The sequence below is a fragment of the Microtus ochrogaster genome, chromosome 7 (genome assembly GCF_000317375.1).
Source record: "Microtus ochrogaster isolate Prairie Vole_2 chromosome 7, MicOch1.0, whole genome shotgun sequence".
NCBI lineage: Eukaryota > Metazoa > Chordata > Mammalia > Rodentia > Cricetidae > Microtus > Microtus ochrogaster.
This window is the reverse complement of record NC_022014.1, coordinates 70,811,441-70,830,884: the sequence shown is the minus strand read 5'-3', so window position 1 is coordinate 70,830,884 and position 19,444 is coordinate 70,811,441. Positions and strand designations below refer to the sequence as shown.

The 19,444-nt window shown below is 51.7% G+C and overlaps 2 protein-coding genes across 2 annotated transcripts; one reads left to right on the top strand and one right to left on the bottom strand.

Moving 5' to 3' along the window:
* Nucleotides 1–2,106: 2,106 nt before the first annotated feature.
* On the top strand, nucleotides 2,107–11,687 carry Sgca (sarcoglycan alpha). The gene is made up of 9 exons (XM_026780982.1): nucleotides 2,107–2,143; nucleotides 2,942–3,061; nucleotides 3,152–3,306; nucleotides 3,475–3,547; nucleotides 3,710–3,908; nucleotides 4,346–4,508; nucleotides 5,481–5,689; nucleotides 5,961–5,987; nucleotides 11,507–11,687. Exons 1-9 carry the CDS (start codon nucleotides 2,107–2,109, stop codon nucleotides 11,685–11,687), a joined length of 1,164 nt encoding a protein of 387 aa, XP_026636783.1.
* LOC101982370 (spermatid-specific linker histone H1-like protein) lies at nucleotides 6,640–7,158 on the bottom strand. Its single transcript, XM_005350600.2, has one exon. The coding sequence runs from the start codon at nucleotides 7,156–7,158 to the stop codon at nucleotides 6,640–6,642; it is 519 nt and encodes a 172-aa protein (XP_005350657.1).
* Nucleotides 11,688–19,444: the final 7,757 nt, after the last annotated feature.

Sequence of the window (19,444 nt, the reverse complement as noted above, 5' to 3'; positions counted from 1 at the left end):
GGTGTTTTTGTGGATCCTCCACAGTGGTGCCCGGAGGCCAGCACTAGTCATGCAGTGTACAGTCTTGGACCCAGGCCTAGAAAGGAAGAATGACTTGAGGCCGTGTGTGCAGGAACTGTCAGGCTGAGCCAGAGAGCCTCTCCTCTGCTTCTCTGCTTACTTGTCTCCACCTGGCTGGTACCATCTGGGTTCTTTCCATCCAGGCCTTCATGGGAGATGCTTGGTCTGGGGGCTCGGCCTGGGGAAACTGTTAAGGAAGTTGTCAACTAACCCCCTGCGTTTACTAGCTGCTAGACCCCATGTCTGGTGCAGGGATAAAATGGTAGTGAGATGAGGAGACCAGAACACCTGTTCCACACCCCAATCCTGTGAGGCTGAGTTGACACAGAGATGTGTGTGTGTGTGTGTGTGTGTGTGCACTTGTGCACGCGCATGCGTAGACTCAGCCATAAGCAGCCAGCTTAGGAAGAGGAAGGACAGGAAAAGGCTTCAGGGAGGAGGGGACACGTCCATGCAATCTGGTTAAAGTCTGCCCAAGGGACGAGGCAGGAAGGGAATACCAGGCAGTGGGAAGAGCTTGGATGGATGCCAGGAGATTAAGAAGCCATACCAAGCTAGGCAAGAACAGAGGGAGGGCCAGAGTCTGGGGGCATATGGGGGTGGGGTTCTAGACAAAATGGCCATAGAGGAAGGGCCAGAAATTCACCAACTGGGCATGAGCTGGGAACTCAAGGGCAATGGAAGTCATTGAGATTTTTAAAAGGGGGCCATTCTGGAGAGATGGCTCAGTGGTTAAGAGCATTGGCTTTTCTTGCAAAGGACCTGGGTTCAGTTCCCAGCACCCACGTGCTGGCATTACTCCAGGTCCAGGGCATCTGACCCCCTCTTCTGATCTCTGTGGCACCAGGCATGCATGTTATTCATAAACACACATGCAGACAATCACTCATACACACAAATTTAAAATAAATTCAAAATTCAAGCGAGGGCTGGGGAGATGGCTCAGAGATTAAGAGCACTGGCTGCTCTTCCAGAGGTCTTGAGTTCAATTCCCAGCAACCACATGGTGGCTCACAACCATCTGTAATGAGATCTGGTGCCCTCTTCCTGACTGTAGGCATCCAAGCAGACAGAATACTGTATACATAATAAATAAATAAATCTTTAAAAATATTTCAAGGTGGAGCTGGAGAGATGGCTCAGTGGTTAAGAGCATTGTCTGCTCTTCCAGAGGTCCTGAGTTCAATTCCCAGCAACCACATGGTGGCTCCAAACCATCTGTAAAGAGATCTGGCGCCCTTCTCTGGCGTGTGGAGGCAGAAAGTTGTATACATAATAAATAAATCTTTAAAAAAAATTAAAAAAAATATTTCAAGGGAGGGCCCATGGAGCCAAATTGGTGGTTTAGAAAACATGCCGAGGGGCTGAGGAGATGGCTCAGTAAGTAAAAGCATGGGCTGCTTTTCCTGAATCCTGAGTTCAATTCCCAGCACCCACATGGCAGGCAGCTCACCATCATCTGTAACTCCAGTTCCAGAGTATCGGATGTCCAGTTCCCTCTTCTGGCCTCTGGGAGGCACTGCATTCAGGTGGTGCACAGACAAATGTGCAGGAAAAACATACAATCACAGAAAATAATAAAATAAAAAAGAAACAAGTGCAGAATAATAATCAAATAAATAATATTGTTTTTCTTTTTTTTTCTTTTTGGTTTTTCGAGACAGGGTTTCTCTGGGTAGCCTTGGCTGTTCTGAAACTCACTTTGTAGACCAGGCTGGCCTCGAACTCACTGAGATCCACCTGCCTCTGCCTCCTGAGCGCTGGGATTACAGGCGTGCGCCACCACAACCCGGACAAATATATAATATTACAAAAAGAGACGCACACAAAATAAAGCCCATTGTGGTCACCGGGAAACAACTAGAGGACGCCGTCTGTGAGGACAGTGTCTACCCCAGAGTCATCACTCTGAGAATGGAAAGAGTTGGCACTCTGGGCAAGGCCATTCTCAGCTGCTCTGACACACCTCCTCCCCCTCCCTGCCCCTCCCTCTTCTGCTCCAGCCCCTGTCTCTGTCACTCAAAGGGCTGGCTAGGCTGGGCAGCTATGGCAGCAGCACTAACTTGGATTCCTCTCCTTGTAGGCAAGTTGGGGATCTTCTTCGGGGGAGGGAGAGAATGAGGGGTAAAATTTAGAGATTATAAGGTAGACGAGTAGGGGATCCTCAGAAGAGGGGTTAGGGGTGGGTGAAGTAGGACCTAGAGGGTTTTTTGGGGGTGGGTGGGTAATGGTAAGACACTCAAGGTTCCAGGGGCTGGGAGCTGGTCTCTGGATAACAGGAAATTTTGAGGGCAGAGGTGTCCTAGAGTCCCGAGTGAGTATGAGAGGACAAGGGAAGAGGGTCGTGGGCCCTTTAATGAGCTGACTAGGCCGTTACCTCTGGCAGACCAGGCTAAATTTGGCATTAAGAGAGAAGGCGGAGGCAGCCTGGGCAAGTCCACTTTGCTGGGCTTCTATCGGCCCACATTGCAGACTCTGTTCTGTGTTCTGCTCTGGGAGCTGGGGGTCTTAGAATGGCTACCCTTCTTCGGAGGGTGTTCTCGACCCCCAGCCTCTTAGACATTCAGCATGGGCTTCTTTTTTCCCAAGTAACCTGAGCACACACAGCTTACCCCTTTCTCAGCCAAACTTAGTCCCCTCCCACTGGGGACTTAACCATGGAGTAGAAAGATGCCTGGGGTCCCTTCCATGAATCCAAAGCCAACAAAAGTCTGGGGCTTGTCACCCTCTAACCTATGGAGCAAAGCAGGGCCTGCAGCCCACCACTTGGAGGCAGCCAGGAACCCTCAGCTCTCGGCACATCGGGAGCACAGTGTGGAAGGGCGCTCACCCCCTACCCATGACTGAAGCTGTGTGTTTGGGGCTTATGGGGTCCCCACAGGTCTTCTGGCAGGGTTGAGGGACACCAATGCCCAGCAGACAACTTTATACCCACTCGTGGGTCGTGTTTTTGTGCATCCCTTGGAACATGCCACCTTCCTGCGCCTTCCAGAACACATTGGTGAGAGAGGGACCAGATGGGCTGGAGTGTGTCAATCCAGATCTCCTGTCCTGTCTCCAGTTTCCAATCCCCTCCTGTTTCTCCCATCAGCGGTGCCACATACTGTCCGACTCACCTACCGGGCCCACCTCCAGGGACATCCAGACCTGCCCCGGTGGCTGCGCTACACACAGCGCAGTCCCTATAACCCTGGCTTCCTCTATGGAACTCCCACTCCAGAAGATCGTGGACGCCAGGTCATCGAGGTGCCAACACAGAGACATCCTGGGGGTGGCCACTGGGGCCTCCTAGGGCTGGCCCTGTCAGTGGGGCTGGGCGCTTATGCATGTTTATTTGCATATAATTTGCATAATCTCCGTTTGTGCCAGCTTCCCCTTAGTCCCGCTCCTCAATCCCTCCTTCCATTCCCCCAGGTCACAGTTTACAACCGAGACAGCTTTGACACCACTAGACAGCGACTGCTGCTGCTGATCGAGGAGCCCGAAGGTACCTCCGTTCCTATCCCGTTTCTCTACTGGTGCCAGTCTTGAAGAGAAAGAGTGTTGGGAAGCAGTGGGGAGCAAGGCATCCAGGAGAGGGCGCGTAAGGGCCGACGAGGCGTTGGTAGCTCGAGGGATGGAGTTCAAGTTGCGGACTTGGCCTCTTCAGGTCCCCGGTTGCCGTACCAAGCCGAGTTCCTGGTGCGCAGCCATGATGTGGAAGAGGTTCTGCCCTCCACACCTGCCAGCCGCTTCCTCACCGCCTTGGGGGGACTCTGGGAGCCAGGGGAGCTCCAGTTGCTCAACATCACTTCGGCCTTGGACCGTGGAGGTCGTGTTCCTCTTCCCATTGAGGGACGGAAGGAAGGGTAAGAGAACAATCCAGGAAGGCTTCCTTGTTGACTAGGGAGGGAGTGGGCAAAAAATACCCATCTACTGATTTCCGGATGACCACTGTGGCATACCTCGGTAGTGGCCATCTCTTCTCTTTGCTTCACACCAGTTCCCATTCCCTTCATACTCTCTCCTCCTTGGGCTCACACCCCCATTACCCTGAACTCTGAACTTACCGGCGCCCCACGAGGACATATGAGATCCATCTGTTAAAAGTCATTTCTGGGGTACATAAAGAGTGGGGTGCTCTGACTTGGTCTCAGGTCTTGGAGGCTGTGACCTCTCCTACCAGGCCCTGATGTGTCTCCCGTGGGACATCCCTATTCCACACCCATCCTTGCCTACTGCCAGGACACCTTCACCTCTCCCTGGCAGAGTGGTGCTCAATGTTGACAATGGCTTCTTTTCTCAGGGTATACATCAAGGTGGGCTCTGCCACGCCCTTCTCCACCTGCCTGAAGATGGTGGCATCACCTGACAGCTATGCCCGTTGTGCCCAGGGACAGCCTCCATTACTGTCCTGTTACGACACCTTGGCACCCCACTTCCGTGTTGACTGGTGCAATGTATCTTTGGTGAGGAGGGATCCTGGACCTAGGGTTTAAGTTTAGGGTATAAGCCTCATCAAGTCCTGTGTACCTGTGATTTCTCTAGCTCAGCTTTTTTTCTCTGATAGGGTCGGTTTGGGTCTCAACCTCAGTCTGTGGTCTCTGTCATAGACACACACACACACACAGAGAGAGAGAGAGAGAGAGAGAGAGAGAGAGAGAGAGAGAGGAGAGAGAGAGGGGCACGCACGCATGCACGCATATGAAATTCTGTTTCTTGCCACCAGAGGGCGACAAAGCTTACAGTCCACATCTAGACTTTCCAGCACTGAGTCCCACCCAGATCTGCTCAGCAGGACAGACAGCTAAAACTCCCAAGAGTCCCTAAGTCCAAACTCCAGCGAGGGGGCATCCATGTGACAGCTCTGTCTGCTTCCAGAGGAAGTACCACCAAACAAGGCTGCCTGCAAATAAGGGGTTCATTGCCGCTCTTGGTGATGTTTCAAGGGACCCTGGCTGGAAATTGTTGGTATACCCTGCTCCTGGGAACCAGCCCAGTGACTCCAGCAGAGCTGAGTAGTAGCGCTGGTCATCGGCAGCCTACTGAAGGTTGTGTGCTGGGCACTAGATCCCCAGCGTGTTTCACGACTGTGATTCAGGGCAGGAGTAAGCACACTATCATCACTCTGAATTCAACGAGGAAACCATGTTGAGGCAATTCACCCCGGCGAAGCACTAGCCTGACTCAGAGTTCAGACTCCGGCAGTCCAAACCTAGCACCAGCACTAACCATCGCACCTCCCTGCTTCTCCTAGAAGTAGCTTCCCTGACCCCTCATCCAGTGTTCTTCCTGTAGTCACATGGGCTAGGCGAGGCAGGCAGGAAGAAGGTCTGTGGTTACATGGGGTTAATAGGGTGGTAGTTGCCACACCTCCCTTGGGACAGTGTCTTTGAGTTTACTGAGCTACCCCTGGGTCAGCTCTGGCCTCTGCTACACAGGTGGACAAGTCAGTGCCGGAGCCCCTGGATGAAGTGCCTACTCCAGGTGACGGGATCCTGGAACACGACCCATTCTTCTGCCCACCCACTGAGGCCACAGGCCAAGACTTCCTGGCAGATGCCTTGGTCACCCTCTTGGTGCCCTTGCTGGTGGCTCTACTGTTCACCCTGCTTCTGGCTTACGTCATGTGCTGTCGGCGTGAAGGACGGTGAGTGTGCCGGCCAGGGAGGGCAATGGGCTGGTACATCTAAGGGACCACTCCGGGACTGGGGGAGCCATACTTCTCGGGGAATGGGATGCTCAACTATAAGAGGAATGTGGGGCCCCTTTTCTAGGCAGAGGGGGATCCAGTGCTGTCTGGCTTGGAACTAGGAGGGATTCTGAATATACGCACATGGGATTCCTATATAGGAGCTCTTGGGATACCATGGAGCAAAGTCGGACTGGTACTGAACCCCCAACCTCCATTTTTTTCACAGGCTGAAGAGGGACATGGCCACCTCTGAGTGAGTAGAAGCAAAGCTGGGGGGCTGGATATGGGAGTCCCCCCCACTATTGTTGTATTGAACTCTTCACTATGAGCAGCAATGACCTCTGAGCCTTGGCCCTGAACTGGCTGGAGGCTAAGTCCATGCCCTCCTGACCTTGTCCTCATGTGTTCTGATCATAGAAGAGGCTATTGTGGCATAGGGGAAGGGGACCTGCCACTGTACATAGGAAAGGACTTGGGAAGTGACCAAAGGCTCCCAGTGTGTATTCCTCTTCCTCTCTCCTCCTCCTTGGCTCCCTTTCTCCTTCCTGTCCCTTTCTCTCTTCCCCAATCTCCGTCTTCCTCCCTCTCCCTCTCTCTCCCGTCTTCCCTCCTTCCCCACTGTGAACCAGATACCTGGCTGGCCTTTGATTCTCCCGTGGGTTAAGAGGAAGTGGCTTTCCATGAACAGATATGGTCCTACCATGTCTTTCCAAGCCCATCTTGTTCTGCCTCAGATTCCTCCTGTCCATGGCCTCCTCCCCCACTCTGTACCCCTCAGCCCCAGGCCTAATTTTCCTACCCTCTGAACCCCAAAGATTCCAGAAGACAGTTGTGAAATAAGTTGGGCTTTTATTTCCACTTTACTGAGCTTGTGGCAAGCCTGGCGACCTGCCCAACCTGCCTTATTAGTGGCGGCGGCCTTTGGCCACCCTACGAACTCCCTTGAAAAGCCGATTATGGCTCTTTCTGGAGCCTAGTAGTGACTGGCGTGGTCCAGACTTGCGCTGCCCAGGCTTCTGCCTCCGCCCCCTTGGCTGGCGTCTCTTGGCCTTGGACTTGAAGGCTTGCTTCTTACCCAGGCGGAAAGAGCCCGAGGTACCCTTGCCAGTCACCTTCTTGAGCATGCCTTTCTGCACTAGATTCTGGAGTGCACGCTTGAAGCGCCAGCTGTTGCGGTTCATATTGTAGCCTGTGGTGGTCACAGCTTTCTTCAAGGCAGCGAGGGACACACGGCTGCGCACCCCCTTCTCAGACACAGCCCTCAGAATCACCCTCGACATGCTGGGTTTCCGCAGGGTTTGAGGGCTGCTGTGGGGCTCAGCCTCACTCTTGCTTGGGTCCCCTGATGTACTGGCATCCTGGTCTACAGCCACCGCAGCATTTGGGCCTGCAGATGGTGATGCCAGCGACGTGTCTCTCTGCATCTCTTCCGGAGGTGGCTGAAGGGCACTGGATGCTAGGACCTCCAGGGTGGCGGCTGGAAGTATCCACCGGATTACTCTCAGTCGTGGGTGAGGCTCCTCTCTAGGGGTCTGGGCCACACCTTCTGGATGGCCAGAGGGAGGACCGAGGATGATCACCCACGGTTGGCCTCAGCAGACTTGTGCTGTGGGTTCAGGGACTGGTGAAATTATTTCTGCGGTGACCTCAGGGGACCATTGTGAGGTGGGCAGAATCCTGTGGGGGTCATAGTAGCTCCATTGTCTCGTCTTAGGAGGATCAAAGGCATCAGATAGTGGGGACATCTGAAGTGCCAGATACCCTCCAGAGGAGGGCTCTGGCTGGATGAGTTCACACAGGGAATGCCCATGTATATATGGCGTATATGCGCATTTCTGAACTGATTCCAGAACACTTGGAATCCTCATGTTTGTTTATTTATTTAGCGGTGCTGCGCATGGAATTCACGGTTTCACACACACTAGGCAAGTGTCTAACCACTGAATTATATCCCCAACCCAACTCAGTTTTAAATCCATCCTTTAACTGCCAACAGTCTCTACTTTGTGTCTTTAGGTGGGAAAAATGCTAACATTTTATATTTATTGAGATAGGGCCAACTTTGGGGAGGCAGGTTGAGATAGGGTTTCTCTGTATATTCCTGGTTGTCCTGGAATTCACTCTCTAGACCAGCCTAGTTTTGAACTCACAGTGGTCCACTTGCCTCTGCCTCCCGAGTGCTGTGACTAAAGGTGTGTGCCACCACTGGTAGCAGAAACAGGGTCAAACTATACAGTCCTTGATGGGTAGGAATTCACTCTGTGTGCCTTGCTGGCCTCAAAGTTACAGTGATCCACCTGCCTCTGCTTCTGGAGTGCTGTGTGTGCCACCACGCCTGGATACATTTTTTTTTTATTGATGTAGAATGCCGGCCTCAATATACAGCTGAAAATAACCTTGAACTTCTGGTTGTACTGCCTTCACCTTCCTGGGAGCTAGAAATGACTGTGTCGCCACGCACAGTTTATGTGGTGCTGGGATTGAACCCAGGGCTTCGTGTGTGCTAGGCAACCACTTACCAACTGAACTCTTCCAGTACATTTTAAACATAAGAATTATAATTATACTTTTAAAATATTTATTTATGTATTTATGTATGTATGTATTTATTTATTATGTATACAATATTCTGCCTCCATGTATGCCCGCATGCCAGAGGAGGCCACCAGATCTCATTACAGATGGTTGTGAGCCACCAATTGGAAATTGAACTCTGGACCTCTGGAAGAGCAGCCAGTGCTCTTAATCACTGAGCCGTCTCTCCAGCCCCTATAGTTATACTTTTTAAAGGAGAATATAGTTCTCAGGGTAAAATGCAGTTGCTTGGCTTATGTAAAGTAATCTTCCATACGAAACTGTTAAAATGCTTTCTTAGACTGGGCCTGGTGGCCCATGCCTGTAATCCCAGCACTGTAGAGGTGGAGGCAGGAGGATCTCTCATCTCCTTCCATTGGAGGCCATTCTGGGTTCCATGGAAGCCTGTCTCAAAACCAAAAAGAAAAAACAAAGGGTTTGGGTTTTGTCTTTGTTTCTTGAGACTGGATCTCTCTGGCTGTCCTGGAACTCGCTATGTAAACCAGGCTAGCTTTGAACTCACACAGGGTTCCCCCTGCCTCTGCCTCCTGGTTTTGGGATGAAAGGCGTGTGCCACCACGGCCTGGCTGGGTTTTCTGCCTTATCTGTCTTCACTTTATAGATCTCTTCTGCTGAGATCAATAATTCTGACATACATTTCGCAAGGAGGATTTGGATAACTTCTTCGTAGCCTATGCCAGATTTGGTCAGTTGCGTTGCTGGCATTGTGGCTTTCCTCTTGTGACCAGCGTTGTCATCACTGGCCTTCCTGGTTCAGGTGGTAGCGCTGATGTCAGGGAGGCTGGCTTCCCTCTTGACTGTAACCAATACTTTCGCCCTGTGTTCCAGCGGCCTTTGCTGGCCTGAGTTTTGGGTTGACTTAGTTCTACTAGATACTTATGACAATATCTGCTGCTTTTTAAGTGGGCCACCAGTAGTGACCCTGCTGCCTGGCTGTCCCCTGTATCAGATCTAACTGGCCACGGCGTTCTCCACACCCCAGTGGCATTGCCCTGTGTGACTGTGTGCTGGGGGCAGAATGTCTGTTGGTGTCGTATGACCACATGCGTCTGTGGGCGTGTGTTTGTATGTAGCAGTGTTGCCTGCTCTCCTGTCTGCCTGAGTACTTACACGAAGCCCCTTGGAATGGCTGCACTGGGTTTGCTGTCTGCTCTTTTGCTCTTCTTCGGGAGATTTCCCCACCCTTGTGTTACCGGAGCGATGAGACCCAGATGTGGGGCTGGCGGTGGGAGAGGCCTTTCTAGGCCTGGGTGACTGACACACCTGCCTCCCTGGCCCCTCTTTCACACACTTCCTGCTCTCATCCCACCACGGGCTCTCCTCCCCAAGGGATGGAAAGTTGTGCTTCTGACAACTCGGTTTGTCAGATTCCATATTTAGGAGCTTAAATAACTCTGCCTGGCCTTAGTCTGCGACCTCACTTCTTTTGCTGGCCAGTGGGCCCTCGGTTCCACTCCAAGGGGAATGTCAGTGCTTCTCCAGGAGGCCGCCTGTCCTTCAGTGCTCTGATCCTCAGGGTTCTTAACTGCAGCTGCTGTCCACTGACTGGGACTTGGACTCCTGGCAGGGACCCTTCCCCTACCTTATTAGTAACTGAATGACAAGGGAAGAGGCATTATTTTGTCTGCGTGGAGCCTCGGTTTCCCTAAGAAAATCCAATTCTATTTTTTTAAAACTGTTTTTGAGATGGCTTCATTGTGCAGCCCAAGCTGGCCTCAAACTCACAATCCTCCTGTCTCAGCCGCAGCTCTAGTGGAAAACTTCATTGTTTACCATGCAAACTCTCTGCTCTGACTTGGTGATCAGGAATTTAGGAAAATGTTGCCAGACTAAGTCAACAAATGAGGTGGATTCCTGTAAAGGAGGCTTGAGAACAACTCCCCCTAGAGGCCAGGCAGCCTCCCGCTGGGCTGGCTACAGTGAAATAAAGCTTCCTATATTAATACCACAGAGTGGTTTAGCAATTTGCCACAAAGCAGTAAGCAGTAGAAGCCCCAGTGAAAGAAACCAAAGCAAGTCCTGATGCTTCGCTTGCGTGCCGGCGTGCCGGCCTGCTGCTCAGACTCACTGTGGCTTGCTCCTGGACCACAGAAAGCAAGGACCTAGGATGGTCACATGTGATTAAAGCCAGACCTGAAGCTGGAGTTCAGGAAAGGCCTTCTGATGCATATGGCCACTCCCTGCTGTAGGGGTTTCCAAGTTGCTGAGGGTGGAGCTAGGAACAGCTCAAAGGAACTCTGGTCTGAAACAGAGACAGAGAGGCCAGAATGGAGTGGGACGGGGGTGGGGAGGAGGTCAGATATAAAGGAACAGAAAGTAGGTTCAAGGAGCCTGGATAAATAATGAGATCCAGAGCTTGGTGGAAGGTATTCCCAGAAGGCTCAAGAGCTGGGAGCTGGGCGCTGGGGGATAAGAGGAGGTTAAAGACTGGGTGGGATGGCCAGGCTGACATAAGGACGGAAGGAAGGGGGAGAGGTGTTTGGAGTTGATGCTGAGGGAGGCTGCCGAATACTAGAAGGAACCAGGAGGGCCACAGGAATATGAAAATGTCACACAGCTGGGGATGCAGCCAGGTGGGAGGGTACTTGTATGTGCGAAACTCTGTTTGATCCTCAGTACCACACAAACTGAGTGTGGCGGCACAGGGCTGTGATCCTAGCAGTTGGGAGGTGGAAACAGGAAGATCAGGGGTTCCAGGTCATCCTCAATATACCCATCATACCTAAGTCTTAAAAAAAAACAAACACTAGGTTTATAAGTCCCAGCCAATACCGCTTCTGCAAATAACATACTCCATGTGGGTATCTGCTATACCTCGGCATCTTGTACGTTACCTATGCTGGCCACTATCCCAGACACCCAGCTGTATTTTTCTTACTTTGCACAACAATCTAGGAGGATACTTATTATGATCTCCATTGTACAGCTGGAGGAAGTGGAGGCAGGAAGGGGTTAAAGCCAAGAACATAGACCTTTATATCCAGGCTGTCTGCACCCAGACCCTTGTCTCAATCACTGGGCACAAGCAGGCACCATGAATTCCCCATTTCCCCCTGCACTTACATCATGTGTTTGAGTCTCCCAGCAACTGCAGGGTGCAGGTGGCTCTGAGGCAGTCCCAGGCTAGACCCTAGAGGCCAGTTTCAAGAGCTGATGATCTTCTGCTTGTGCCTCCAGCATCCAGATGGTTCACCATTGCACCATCCACGGAAATACAGAGGAGCTTCGGCAGATGGCAGCCAGCCGTGAGGTGCCCCGGCCTCTTTCCACCTTGCCCATGTTCAATGTACGCACGGGAGAGCGGTTGCCTCCTCAAGTGGACAGCGCACAAGTGCCCCTCATCCTGGACCAGCACTGAGAGCCCTGTCAGGTGGGTCTGGCTGGGCAGTGCCATCCTCTAACCAAGAAATAAGGGAGCCTCTGTCTCAAGGCACAGGCCCGTAGTGAGATATGGGGGGGGGGATCACACTGACTTGCCCATCCCCATGAGCAAGGTACTCAGCAGAACTGGCATTGTGCCCCACAACTGCCAAGCACGCAGGACCAGAGGGTCAGGGATAAGGAAGGCAGGAGTTTGGTGCCCTCAACCCTCTCCTCTGTCCTCCTTGTGCCCTTTTAGTGCCAGCTCCAGCTGCACCACTCAGAGCTGCTGACCTGTGACCGTATCCATCACTGATTCCAGCTCCTCGCCTTCTTGGACCTCCTGCTTCAGGCAAGCAGAGAGATAGAGTAGAGAGGGGTGAGGGTGCTTGGGGTCAGCCCCCAAGAATAAATACCCGCTGCTCTGTTCATCTATTGCTTCTGGTGCCATACTCTCAGTTGTCACTGCACTGTGTCTCCTTCTTCTGAGAATCCCCAGAGGCTTCCAACTTGCCCTTTGGACCCTTTCAGTTTTACTGTTCTCAAATTCAGTGGCTCTGATCATGAGGTTTGACCGGAAAGCCCCACTTTCTAGATCAGGATGCTAAAGTCTGTGGAGAGTAAGTGACTTGCCCAGTGTCACAGAGCAAGCCCTGTCTGCCCATATACTGCCTTCTCTGGAGTTGAGGAGTTCTGTAATTACCTGGAGATCTGGTTGACACCTGCTACAGTTCCCGGCAGGACCTTTGGTGTGAACAATGTATTTGGGGACACCTGCCACAGTTCCCGGCAGGACTTTGGTGTGCACGCTGTGTTTGGGGATACCTACCACAGTTCCCTTCACTGCATTCTGGGCACCCCAAACCCATCGACTGCCTAGTTAAGGAACCAAGATTTAAGCATTGACAGAGGTTGGTGATGTGTGTATGTATGCGCTTGTGCCCGTGCTAGCACAGTATATGCATCCGTGAATAAAGGCTGGAAGGATAATCTCTAATCGAATGGTTCCTTGTGGAACAAACAGATGCCTCTGGCTTCTCACTGGCTGTTTCCTTCTTTCCTGGGGGCCCTTCAGCTGATGGAGAGGCAGGGCTCCAGCTCAGATGGCATCTCAGTGTAATGGTCCTTTGGCTTAGACTGGCAGGACCTTCGGTGTCCACACTGTGTTTGGGGACACCTGCCTCAGTTCCCTGCAGGACTTTGGCGTGGACGCTGTGTTTGGGAACACCTGCCACAGTTCCCTACAAGACCTTAGGTGTGAACACTGTTTGGGGACACCTGCCGCAGTTCCTGGCAAGACTTCGGTGTGCATACTGTGTTTGGGGACACCTGCCACGGTTCCTGACAGGGTCTTTGGTAAGCACACTGTGTTTAGGGAGAAGCTGATCTTAGTATATGGAGCTGTTGGGAGGTGTTACTGACTGACCAGCCTAGGCCCCAGAGGTCTGCCATTCTAGAATGTTCCCTGAGCTGAGTGTTGCCAGCGGGGCTTCTCCCCTGCAAGTTCTGGGATGTTTAGCTGACTGCAGAGGCCTGGGGTGGTTTTCTCAGGTCGCCACAACTGGAGTGGGTCAGCCCTGCTGGGCTCTCTGCCATCTGCATTGTGACAGGGGCTCTTATGTGACCGCTGTAGTGGGAGAACAGGCTGAGACTGAGTCTGGAAGGGGGGCCTGGTAGAGAGTGACAGCAAAGGAACAAGGACAGGTGGCCCAGCCTATCTCAGCTCTAAGAGAACACCTGCAGGTGTCTGACACCCAACTTCCAGCCCCTCAGCTCCCCCCACTTCTTTCTTTCAACAGGATCTCTCTGCATAGCCTTAACTGTCCTGGAACCGGGTAGACCAGGGTGGCCTCAAACTCGCCAGTATTTTCATAACTTCCTTTGCTGGTAGTCATTTGGTCTCTGCTCTAACACATATCCTCAGAGAGACCCTCCCTGTCCCCTCTGCTCCATGGCCTCTGGAGTCCCTTCATAACCCCCTTGGCTCTCTGACAGGAGATGCTGTCTGGGCTCATGAGTGATAGGTGTTCTGGGCTGGAGAGATGGCTCAGCTGTTAAAGGCTAGGCTCACAACCAAAACATCATGTTTCTTCCAGTACTAGGTTCAGGATTCTGTCTACCCTCTTTTTTTTTTAACATTTTATTTATTTATTATGTATACAATATTCTGTCTGTGTGTATGTCTGCAGGCTAGAAGAGGGCACCAGATCTCATTACGGATGGTTGTGAGCCACCATGTGGTTGCTGGGAATTGAACTCAGAACCTTTGGAAGAGCAGGCAATGCTCTTAACCACTGAGCCATCTCTCCAGCCCCCTCTGTCTACCCTCTTAATAGCTCCCCACACCCCACCCCACCCCTACCCCATTAGCCCTAGCATAGGCCCCCGCACAAAGATGCCAGGCAAGGCTGTTTGGAAGGAATACCCGAGGGACACTGTTGTCTGTGTGTTTGATCAGAGTTTATTTACTTATTTATATGTGTGTGGGTGTTTTATCTGCATGTATGTCCTTCAGAATCCAAAAGAGGTATCAGATTTCCTGGGACTGGAGTTACAGATGGTTGGAAGATGCCATAAGGGGTGCCTGGAACCAAACCCTGGTCCTCTCCAAGAGCAGCCACTGCTCTTAACTGCTGAGTCATCTCTTCAGTCCCTGCTCAGAGTTCTTTTCTTTTTTAACAGCAGTAATGAGAAGGGGAGGGGGGAATGGGGAACAGGATTCAAACCATAACTGACGTGAACAGTCAGCTGTGATAACTCACTACCTTCAGATCAGCTTGCTCAGAGCTCTTAAGGAGGCTGCTTATCTTCTTTGGGCAAAAGGCTAAGTCTCTACCACTATCTTCTGCACCTCCTCTGCATTCTGGGCACCCCAAACTCATCGAACCGAGTTTTTAAGCATTGACAGAGGTTGGTGATGTGTGTGTGTGTGCACGCGCGTGCGCCCTTGCTAGCACAGTATATATATCCGTGAATAAAGTCTGGAAGGATAATCTCTAATCGAATGGTTCCTTGCGGAACAAACAGATGTTTCTATGTCTCTGGCTTCTCACTGGCTGTTTCCTTCTTTCCTGGGGGCCCTGCAGCTGATGGAGAGGCAGGGCTCCAGCTCAGATGGCATCTCAATGTAGTGGCCCTATGGCTGAGACTGGCTTCCCCTGGGTCCCTGTGTCTTTAAGGTGGGGGTCTTCTGGCACTCCCCTCTACCTCTGTCTGGCCTTCCTGGGCTGGCCAAGGGTGGGAGAGTGAAACCGTCAGCTCCTTCCTCCCTCCCTCGGCTTCCTGGCCTTGCCTTGGGGTCTTGGCAGCCTCAGTTCCCAGCTCAGTTCCAAAGAGCACACAGGAGCCTGCCTGGCTGCCTTCCTGAAAGGAAGTGGCCCAGACAAGTAGCCGGGAGGATGGCGTGACTACAGAAGACACCGAGCCCTGCGTGGACACACACAAGTGAACGCCCAGCTGCCCAACAGCATAGAAGGAGGACATAGACACACTCAGTACCCACTCTGCTCCCTGGGCACCAGCCTCCCCTTCTGGAAGAGTAAGAGTCTATACTGCACTCAGGACCACTTCCTGCAGTCTCTGACAAAGGGCAGCCGCTGTCTCTAGCCCCTCCCCCTTCTGTGACTTCACCCTACACTCTGCTCCACCCCCCCCACCCCCCACACCCCGCTAGTCCTGTTGACGGCCCTGCTTCTGTGGCCTGAGTGGCCACCACCTTCACTCTAAATCCAGACTGTTCACGGGATGGGCGTTTCCTCACCACGTCGTCCAGACCCTGGAATACAGGGCACCGCCTACGCCAGGCCTCAGCCCCTAAGGCACCGCCTGCCCAGACAGGGTTTAAGCGTGGCTCTGGTACACCATAGCTGCATCAGTGTGAGGTTGCTCAGAAGGGAAGTCAGCCCTCCTTCAGGGCTGATGTGAGAACCCATGAGGACAGGCATGGTGGCACTTCCTAGGAACAGACCGCTATCACGCGCAGCCTCTCCAGTCAGAGTGTGTGGCTCTCTCTGGCCCTCCAGATCTGAACCACTTTCACCAATGCCTCAGGAAATGTTGTTGTTATTGTTTTTTCTTCTGAATAGAGGTGAATGATAAAGTTTACACCCCTTGGTGCCATGTCGCCGCTGGTCGCATGCGGACACGGGGAACACGGCTAGTTCGAACCGAGATGCGTACGGGTTTAATGGGTTTTGGGGTTCTATCAGGTTAAATAAGATATGAAACTAGTTTCACCTGTTTTTGTTTTTTTGTTTTTGACATGGGGTCTCATGTCACCCAGGCTTTGAACTAGATATACTGCCCAGAGGTAGATGACTTTGAGCTTCTGATCCTGTCTCCACCTCTCGTGTGATACTACGGTTTGAGCTCAGACAGCATTGCGAATGCTACAAATCTCCCTGCCAGGCGAGGTACAGCTCCAGTTCATCTCTCTTCCTTCTTAAACATGGGTGCTAGAAGATGAAAAAATACATGAGAGGCCCACAATCTAATTTTTAACATTATACACACGCGCGCGCGCACACACACACACACGTGCACACACACACACACACACACACACTTGGTGTGTGTGGGGTACGGGATCCACAACATGTGTGTGGAAGTTTGGAGAAAACTTGTGAGAATCAGTTCTCTCTTTCCATCATAATGGTCCTCAGGCTCCAACTCGGGTTGTCAGGCTTTGCAGCAAGCCCTTCACTTGCTGAGCCGTCTAACTTGCCCCACATTCTGTTTTTATGGGGGCAACGATTGTTTCCTGGTTTTTCTTTGCTCTTGCTGCTCACTGTCTGCTGGAAGCCCACAGCCCTCAAGATGGAAGTTTGCTGCATAGCAGCAACTTGAGAATGTAGCCTCTGAGGTGGCTTCAGTCCCTCCCCCACCTTGCATCTTCCTCTTCTCTGACTTCCATCTTCAGTTGCCCTCCTTTCTGAGTCCTCCCATCATCTTAGGCAGGGAGAATCACACGCGGTCCAGCTCCCTTGGGTACCAACTCACTTCCCTCCCTGCCTGACTTCGCACAGTCTCTGCAAAAAGTTGTAATCTCCGTGTGCACAAGGATCAATCACCCTCCCAGAAAGACTAGCCTCTTCCGGGGTCCCCACCTCCTCCATGCAAATTTGCCAGCTCAGTTTGGAGCAGACACTCAAGGAGGGCACGCAGCCTCTGGCCAGCTCTGAGAAGTCTAACTGGCACGGGGACTTTGGGATACTGGTCTCCTTCCATACCCAGACCTTCCTGAGTTTTCCCAAACGTCTCCCTGCTCCCCCTAATTCATCACCCTTCACCATTAAACTTTCAAGACACGTATGTCCTACCTCCTACAACAAGTAGGGGGGTCCTGAGGGCATAGATGCTTGGTTCCAGGTAAGTGGGCACAGAAAGAGATGCGTTCTCCCCCACTCAGCCCCCCACTGCGCAGGAGCACTCAGAGGCTTGCCTTTACTCCTTTATGTCATCACCCCCGGCCTCCCTGGGTTGTAGGGGTGCCTCTCCATTCTGCTTGCACTTGGATGTTCACGCCTATTCCACATACTCCTCTCATCCTCCCTCACGCTGAGACCTCCAAGCTCCAGCTAGCAGCCCTCAGTACTTCCCTTTCGTCCCCACTCAGCTCTGTCTGTGCAAGTCTTGGAAACAGCTAGAAACAGGATTAAGAGCCTGAAGCAAGGAAGACAAACCCACCATTTTTAGGTTACAGCAAATCCTCCCAGGAGACAGCCAGGCTCAGGTCACTCCCCAAAGAGAGCAGGATTCCAAAACAGCAGCAAAAGTGAAAACTCAAAACGAAGCCTTTTTTTCCGCCTAGATTTTTCCACTTAAATTTGTCGAAAATATCAGCCCCCAGAGACTCATCATCCCCATAAAGACAAAGGTGGATGTGGTGGAGCCGAGCTGGGAGCAGGTCCTGTGTCACCACACAGGGGACAGTGAGGGTCTTGGGAACAGGATCTGGCATCTGTATTTAAGGCAGCTATGATGTCAGCGGAAAGGAGGGCTTGGGTTGGGCGCGTGATACAAAGATCTCTTTGTCCCCCTGCCCTCCTGTTCTGTGCACACATTGAAACGGCAAACCAGCCCACACCACGTGACAGCCACAGTGGGGGGCCGCACACAAGGTCTGACACAAAGTGATTTGCTCATGTACGTACACATATGTACATATGTACATACACACATGTGTATGTAGACTTACATGTAGATCTGCATATGAATGGTGAGAGGCAAGAGTTACTCCTTTGTCTAGAGCTCCGCTCCCATTAGCCCATGTGTAGTTATTAAAAGCCGTTGCAGAAGTAAAAGTAAGAATTGAATTCCTTCATCTCACGAGCCACACTTTAACTGCCCAGCTACCTGTCAGGTCAGGAAGCTGCCATTTGCTCCCCTACATGGCTAGTTTGTTCTTGCTTTCACACTCACCCACACTTTTCCCCATCTCTGTACCCACACCTATGGGGGGACCTCTATCCCACGGTCTTGTCTCTCCCTGGTACCTCTGGAGACTGTGCCCAGTCCTGCACAGCCTCACCTGGCCTCTGCATTGGGAAGAATATGGTACACTAGGACCACAGGGGCATGACGATAATGTCTGGGTAAAGGTCTGGCAACGTGGGACCTCAGAGGGCTGAGGTCAGCCTGCATTTGGTAGAGAAGAGGGGGAGAGGAAATATTTGAATCTGACCTTGGGGGATGAGTGGAGGAGAAGCAACATTATGGATATTATGCCAGGAATAGGAAGGGAAATAAAATGAGAAGTGGGTATATATGTAGAAATTGCAGTCATCTCTTTTGACTGATATGACAGACGTGGGCCATGGGGGACACAATAAGTTTAGACAACTGAATAGTAGTAGCCAGGTAGGGCTCTGGTGCTGAGTTCAGAATGATGGAGCCTCATGGGGTTAGAAGGAGATAGGGACTAGCCAGAAAGAGTTCCAAGGCCTGAGATACAGACGTTTTCTGGGAAGACAGGCATCACCAATCAACAGATCTATCTATTAGTAAATCTAATTTTGGATAATTGGTATATGAGTAAAACTTCATTTATATTCCCTAACTTCTTTTTTTTCCTTCTAGATAAATTCCCTTTTTGAATTGTCCTCATGTAAAGTGCAAATAATGAATTATTAAAAGTCATAATTAATAGTCATGAATACTCAGTGACAGTATTAATGTGCCCAATGGATGGCCTCTGTGGACTTGTCCATCTCTCTGGGAGCACAACAAAGGGAGACTGAAAAGGAACTTCTCCTTTTCAAACCTGATTCCCTGCGTGAAGTGGAGGGGGGAAGCTGTCTTCTATGTCCTTATCTTGAGTTTCTGGTTCACCCCAGACATCTGCCTTCTGGATTCTCAGGCCTCGCACTACACCTCTGCTTCTATTTCCTGAGATGAGGGGAATGACCAATTGCCATCGCTCTGGGGCCTCAGGCTCTCAGGCTAGTAGACGGGAAAGGCAAAGGAAGGGAGGGAGAAGGAGGAAGAAGAAGCAAGTTGGTAGAGATGAAGAAAAAGGGGAGAAGAGCACAGAAGTAGGGCAGGAAATTTCCACAGGCCACCCACAGTGAGCCAGCATGCGTTGTGGGCACACCGAAGGCCCCAGGGACCCTTGCACCTCCATGGTGTGGGATCCTGTTCTTTCTTTAACCACAACTCTCTAAGAGCTCCAGGAGAGCCTCTGAGCCCCTTGAGGGCAGGGCCACCTCCCTCTGGTGAGAGCGGGAGTGAGCCTGGAACATTCTTTCCCTCTGACAC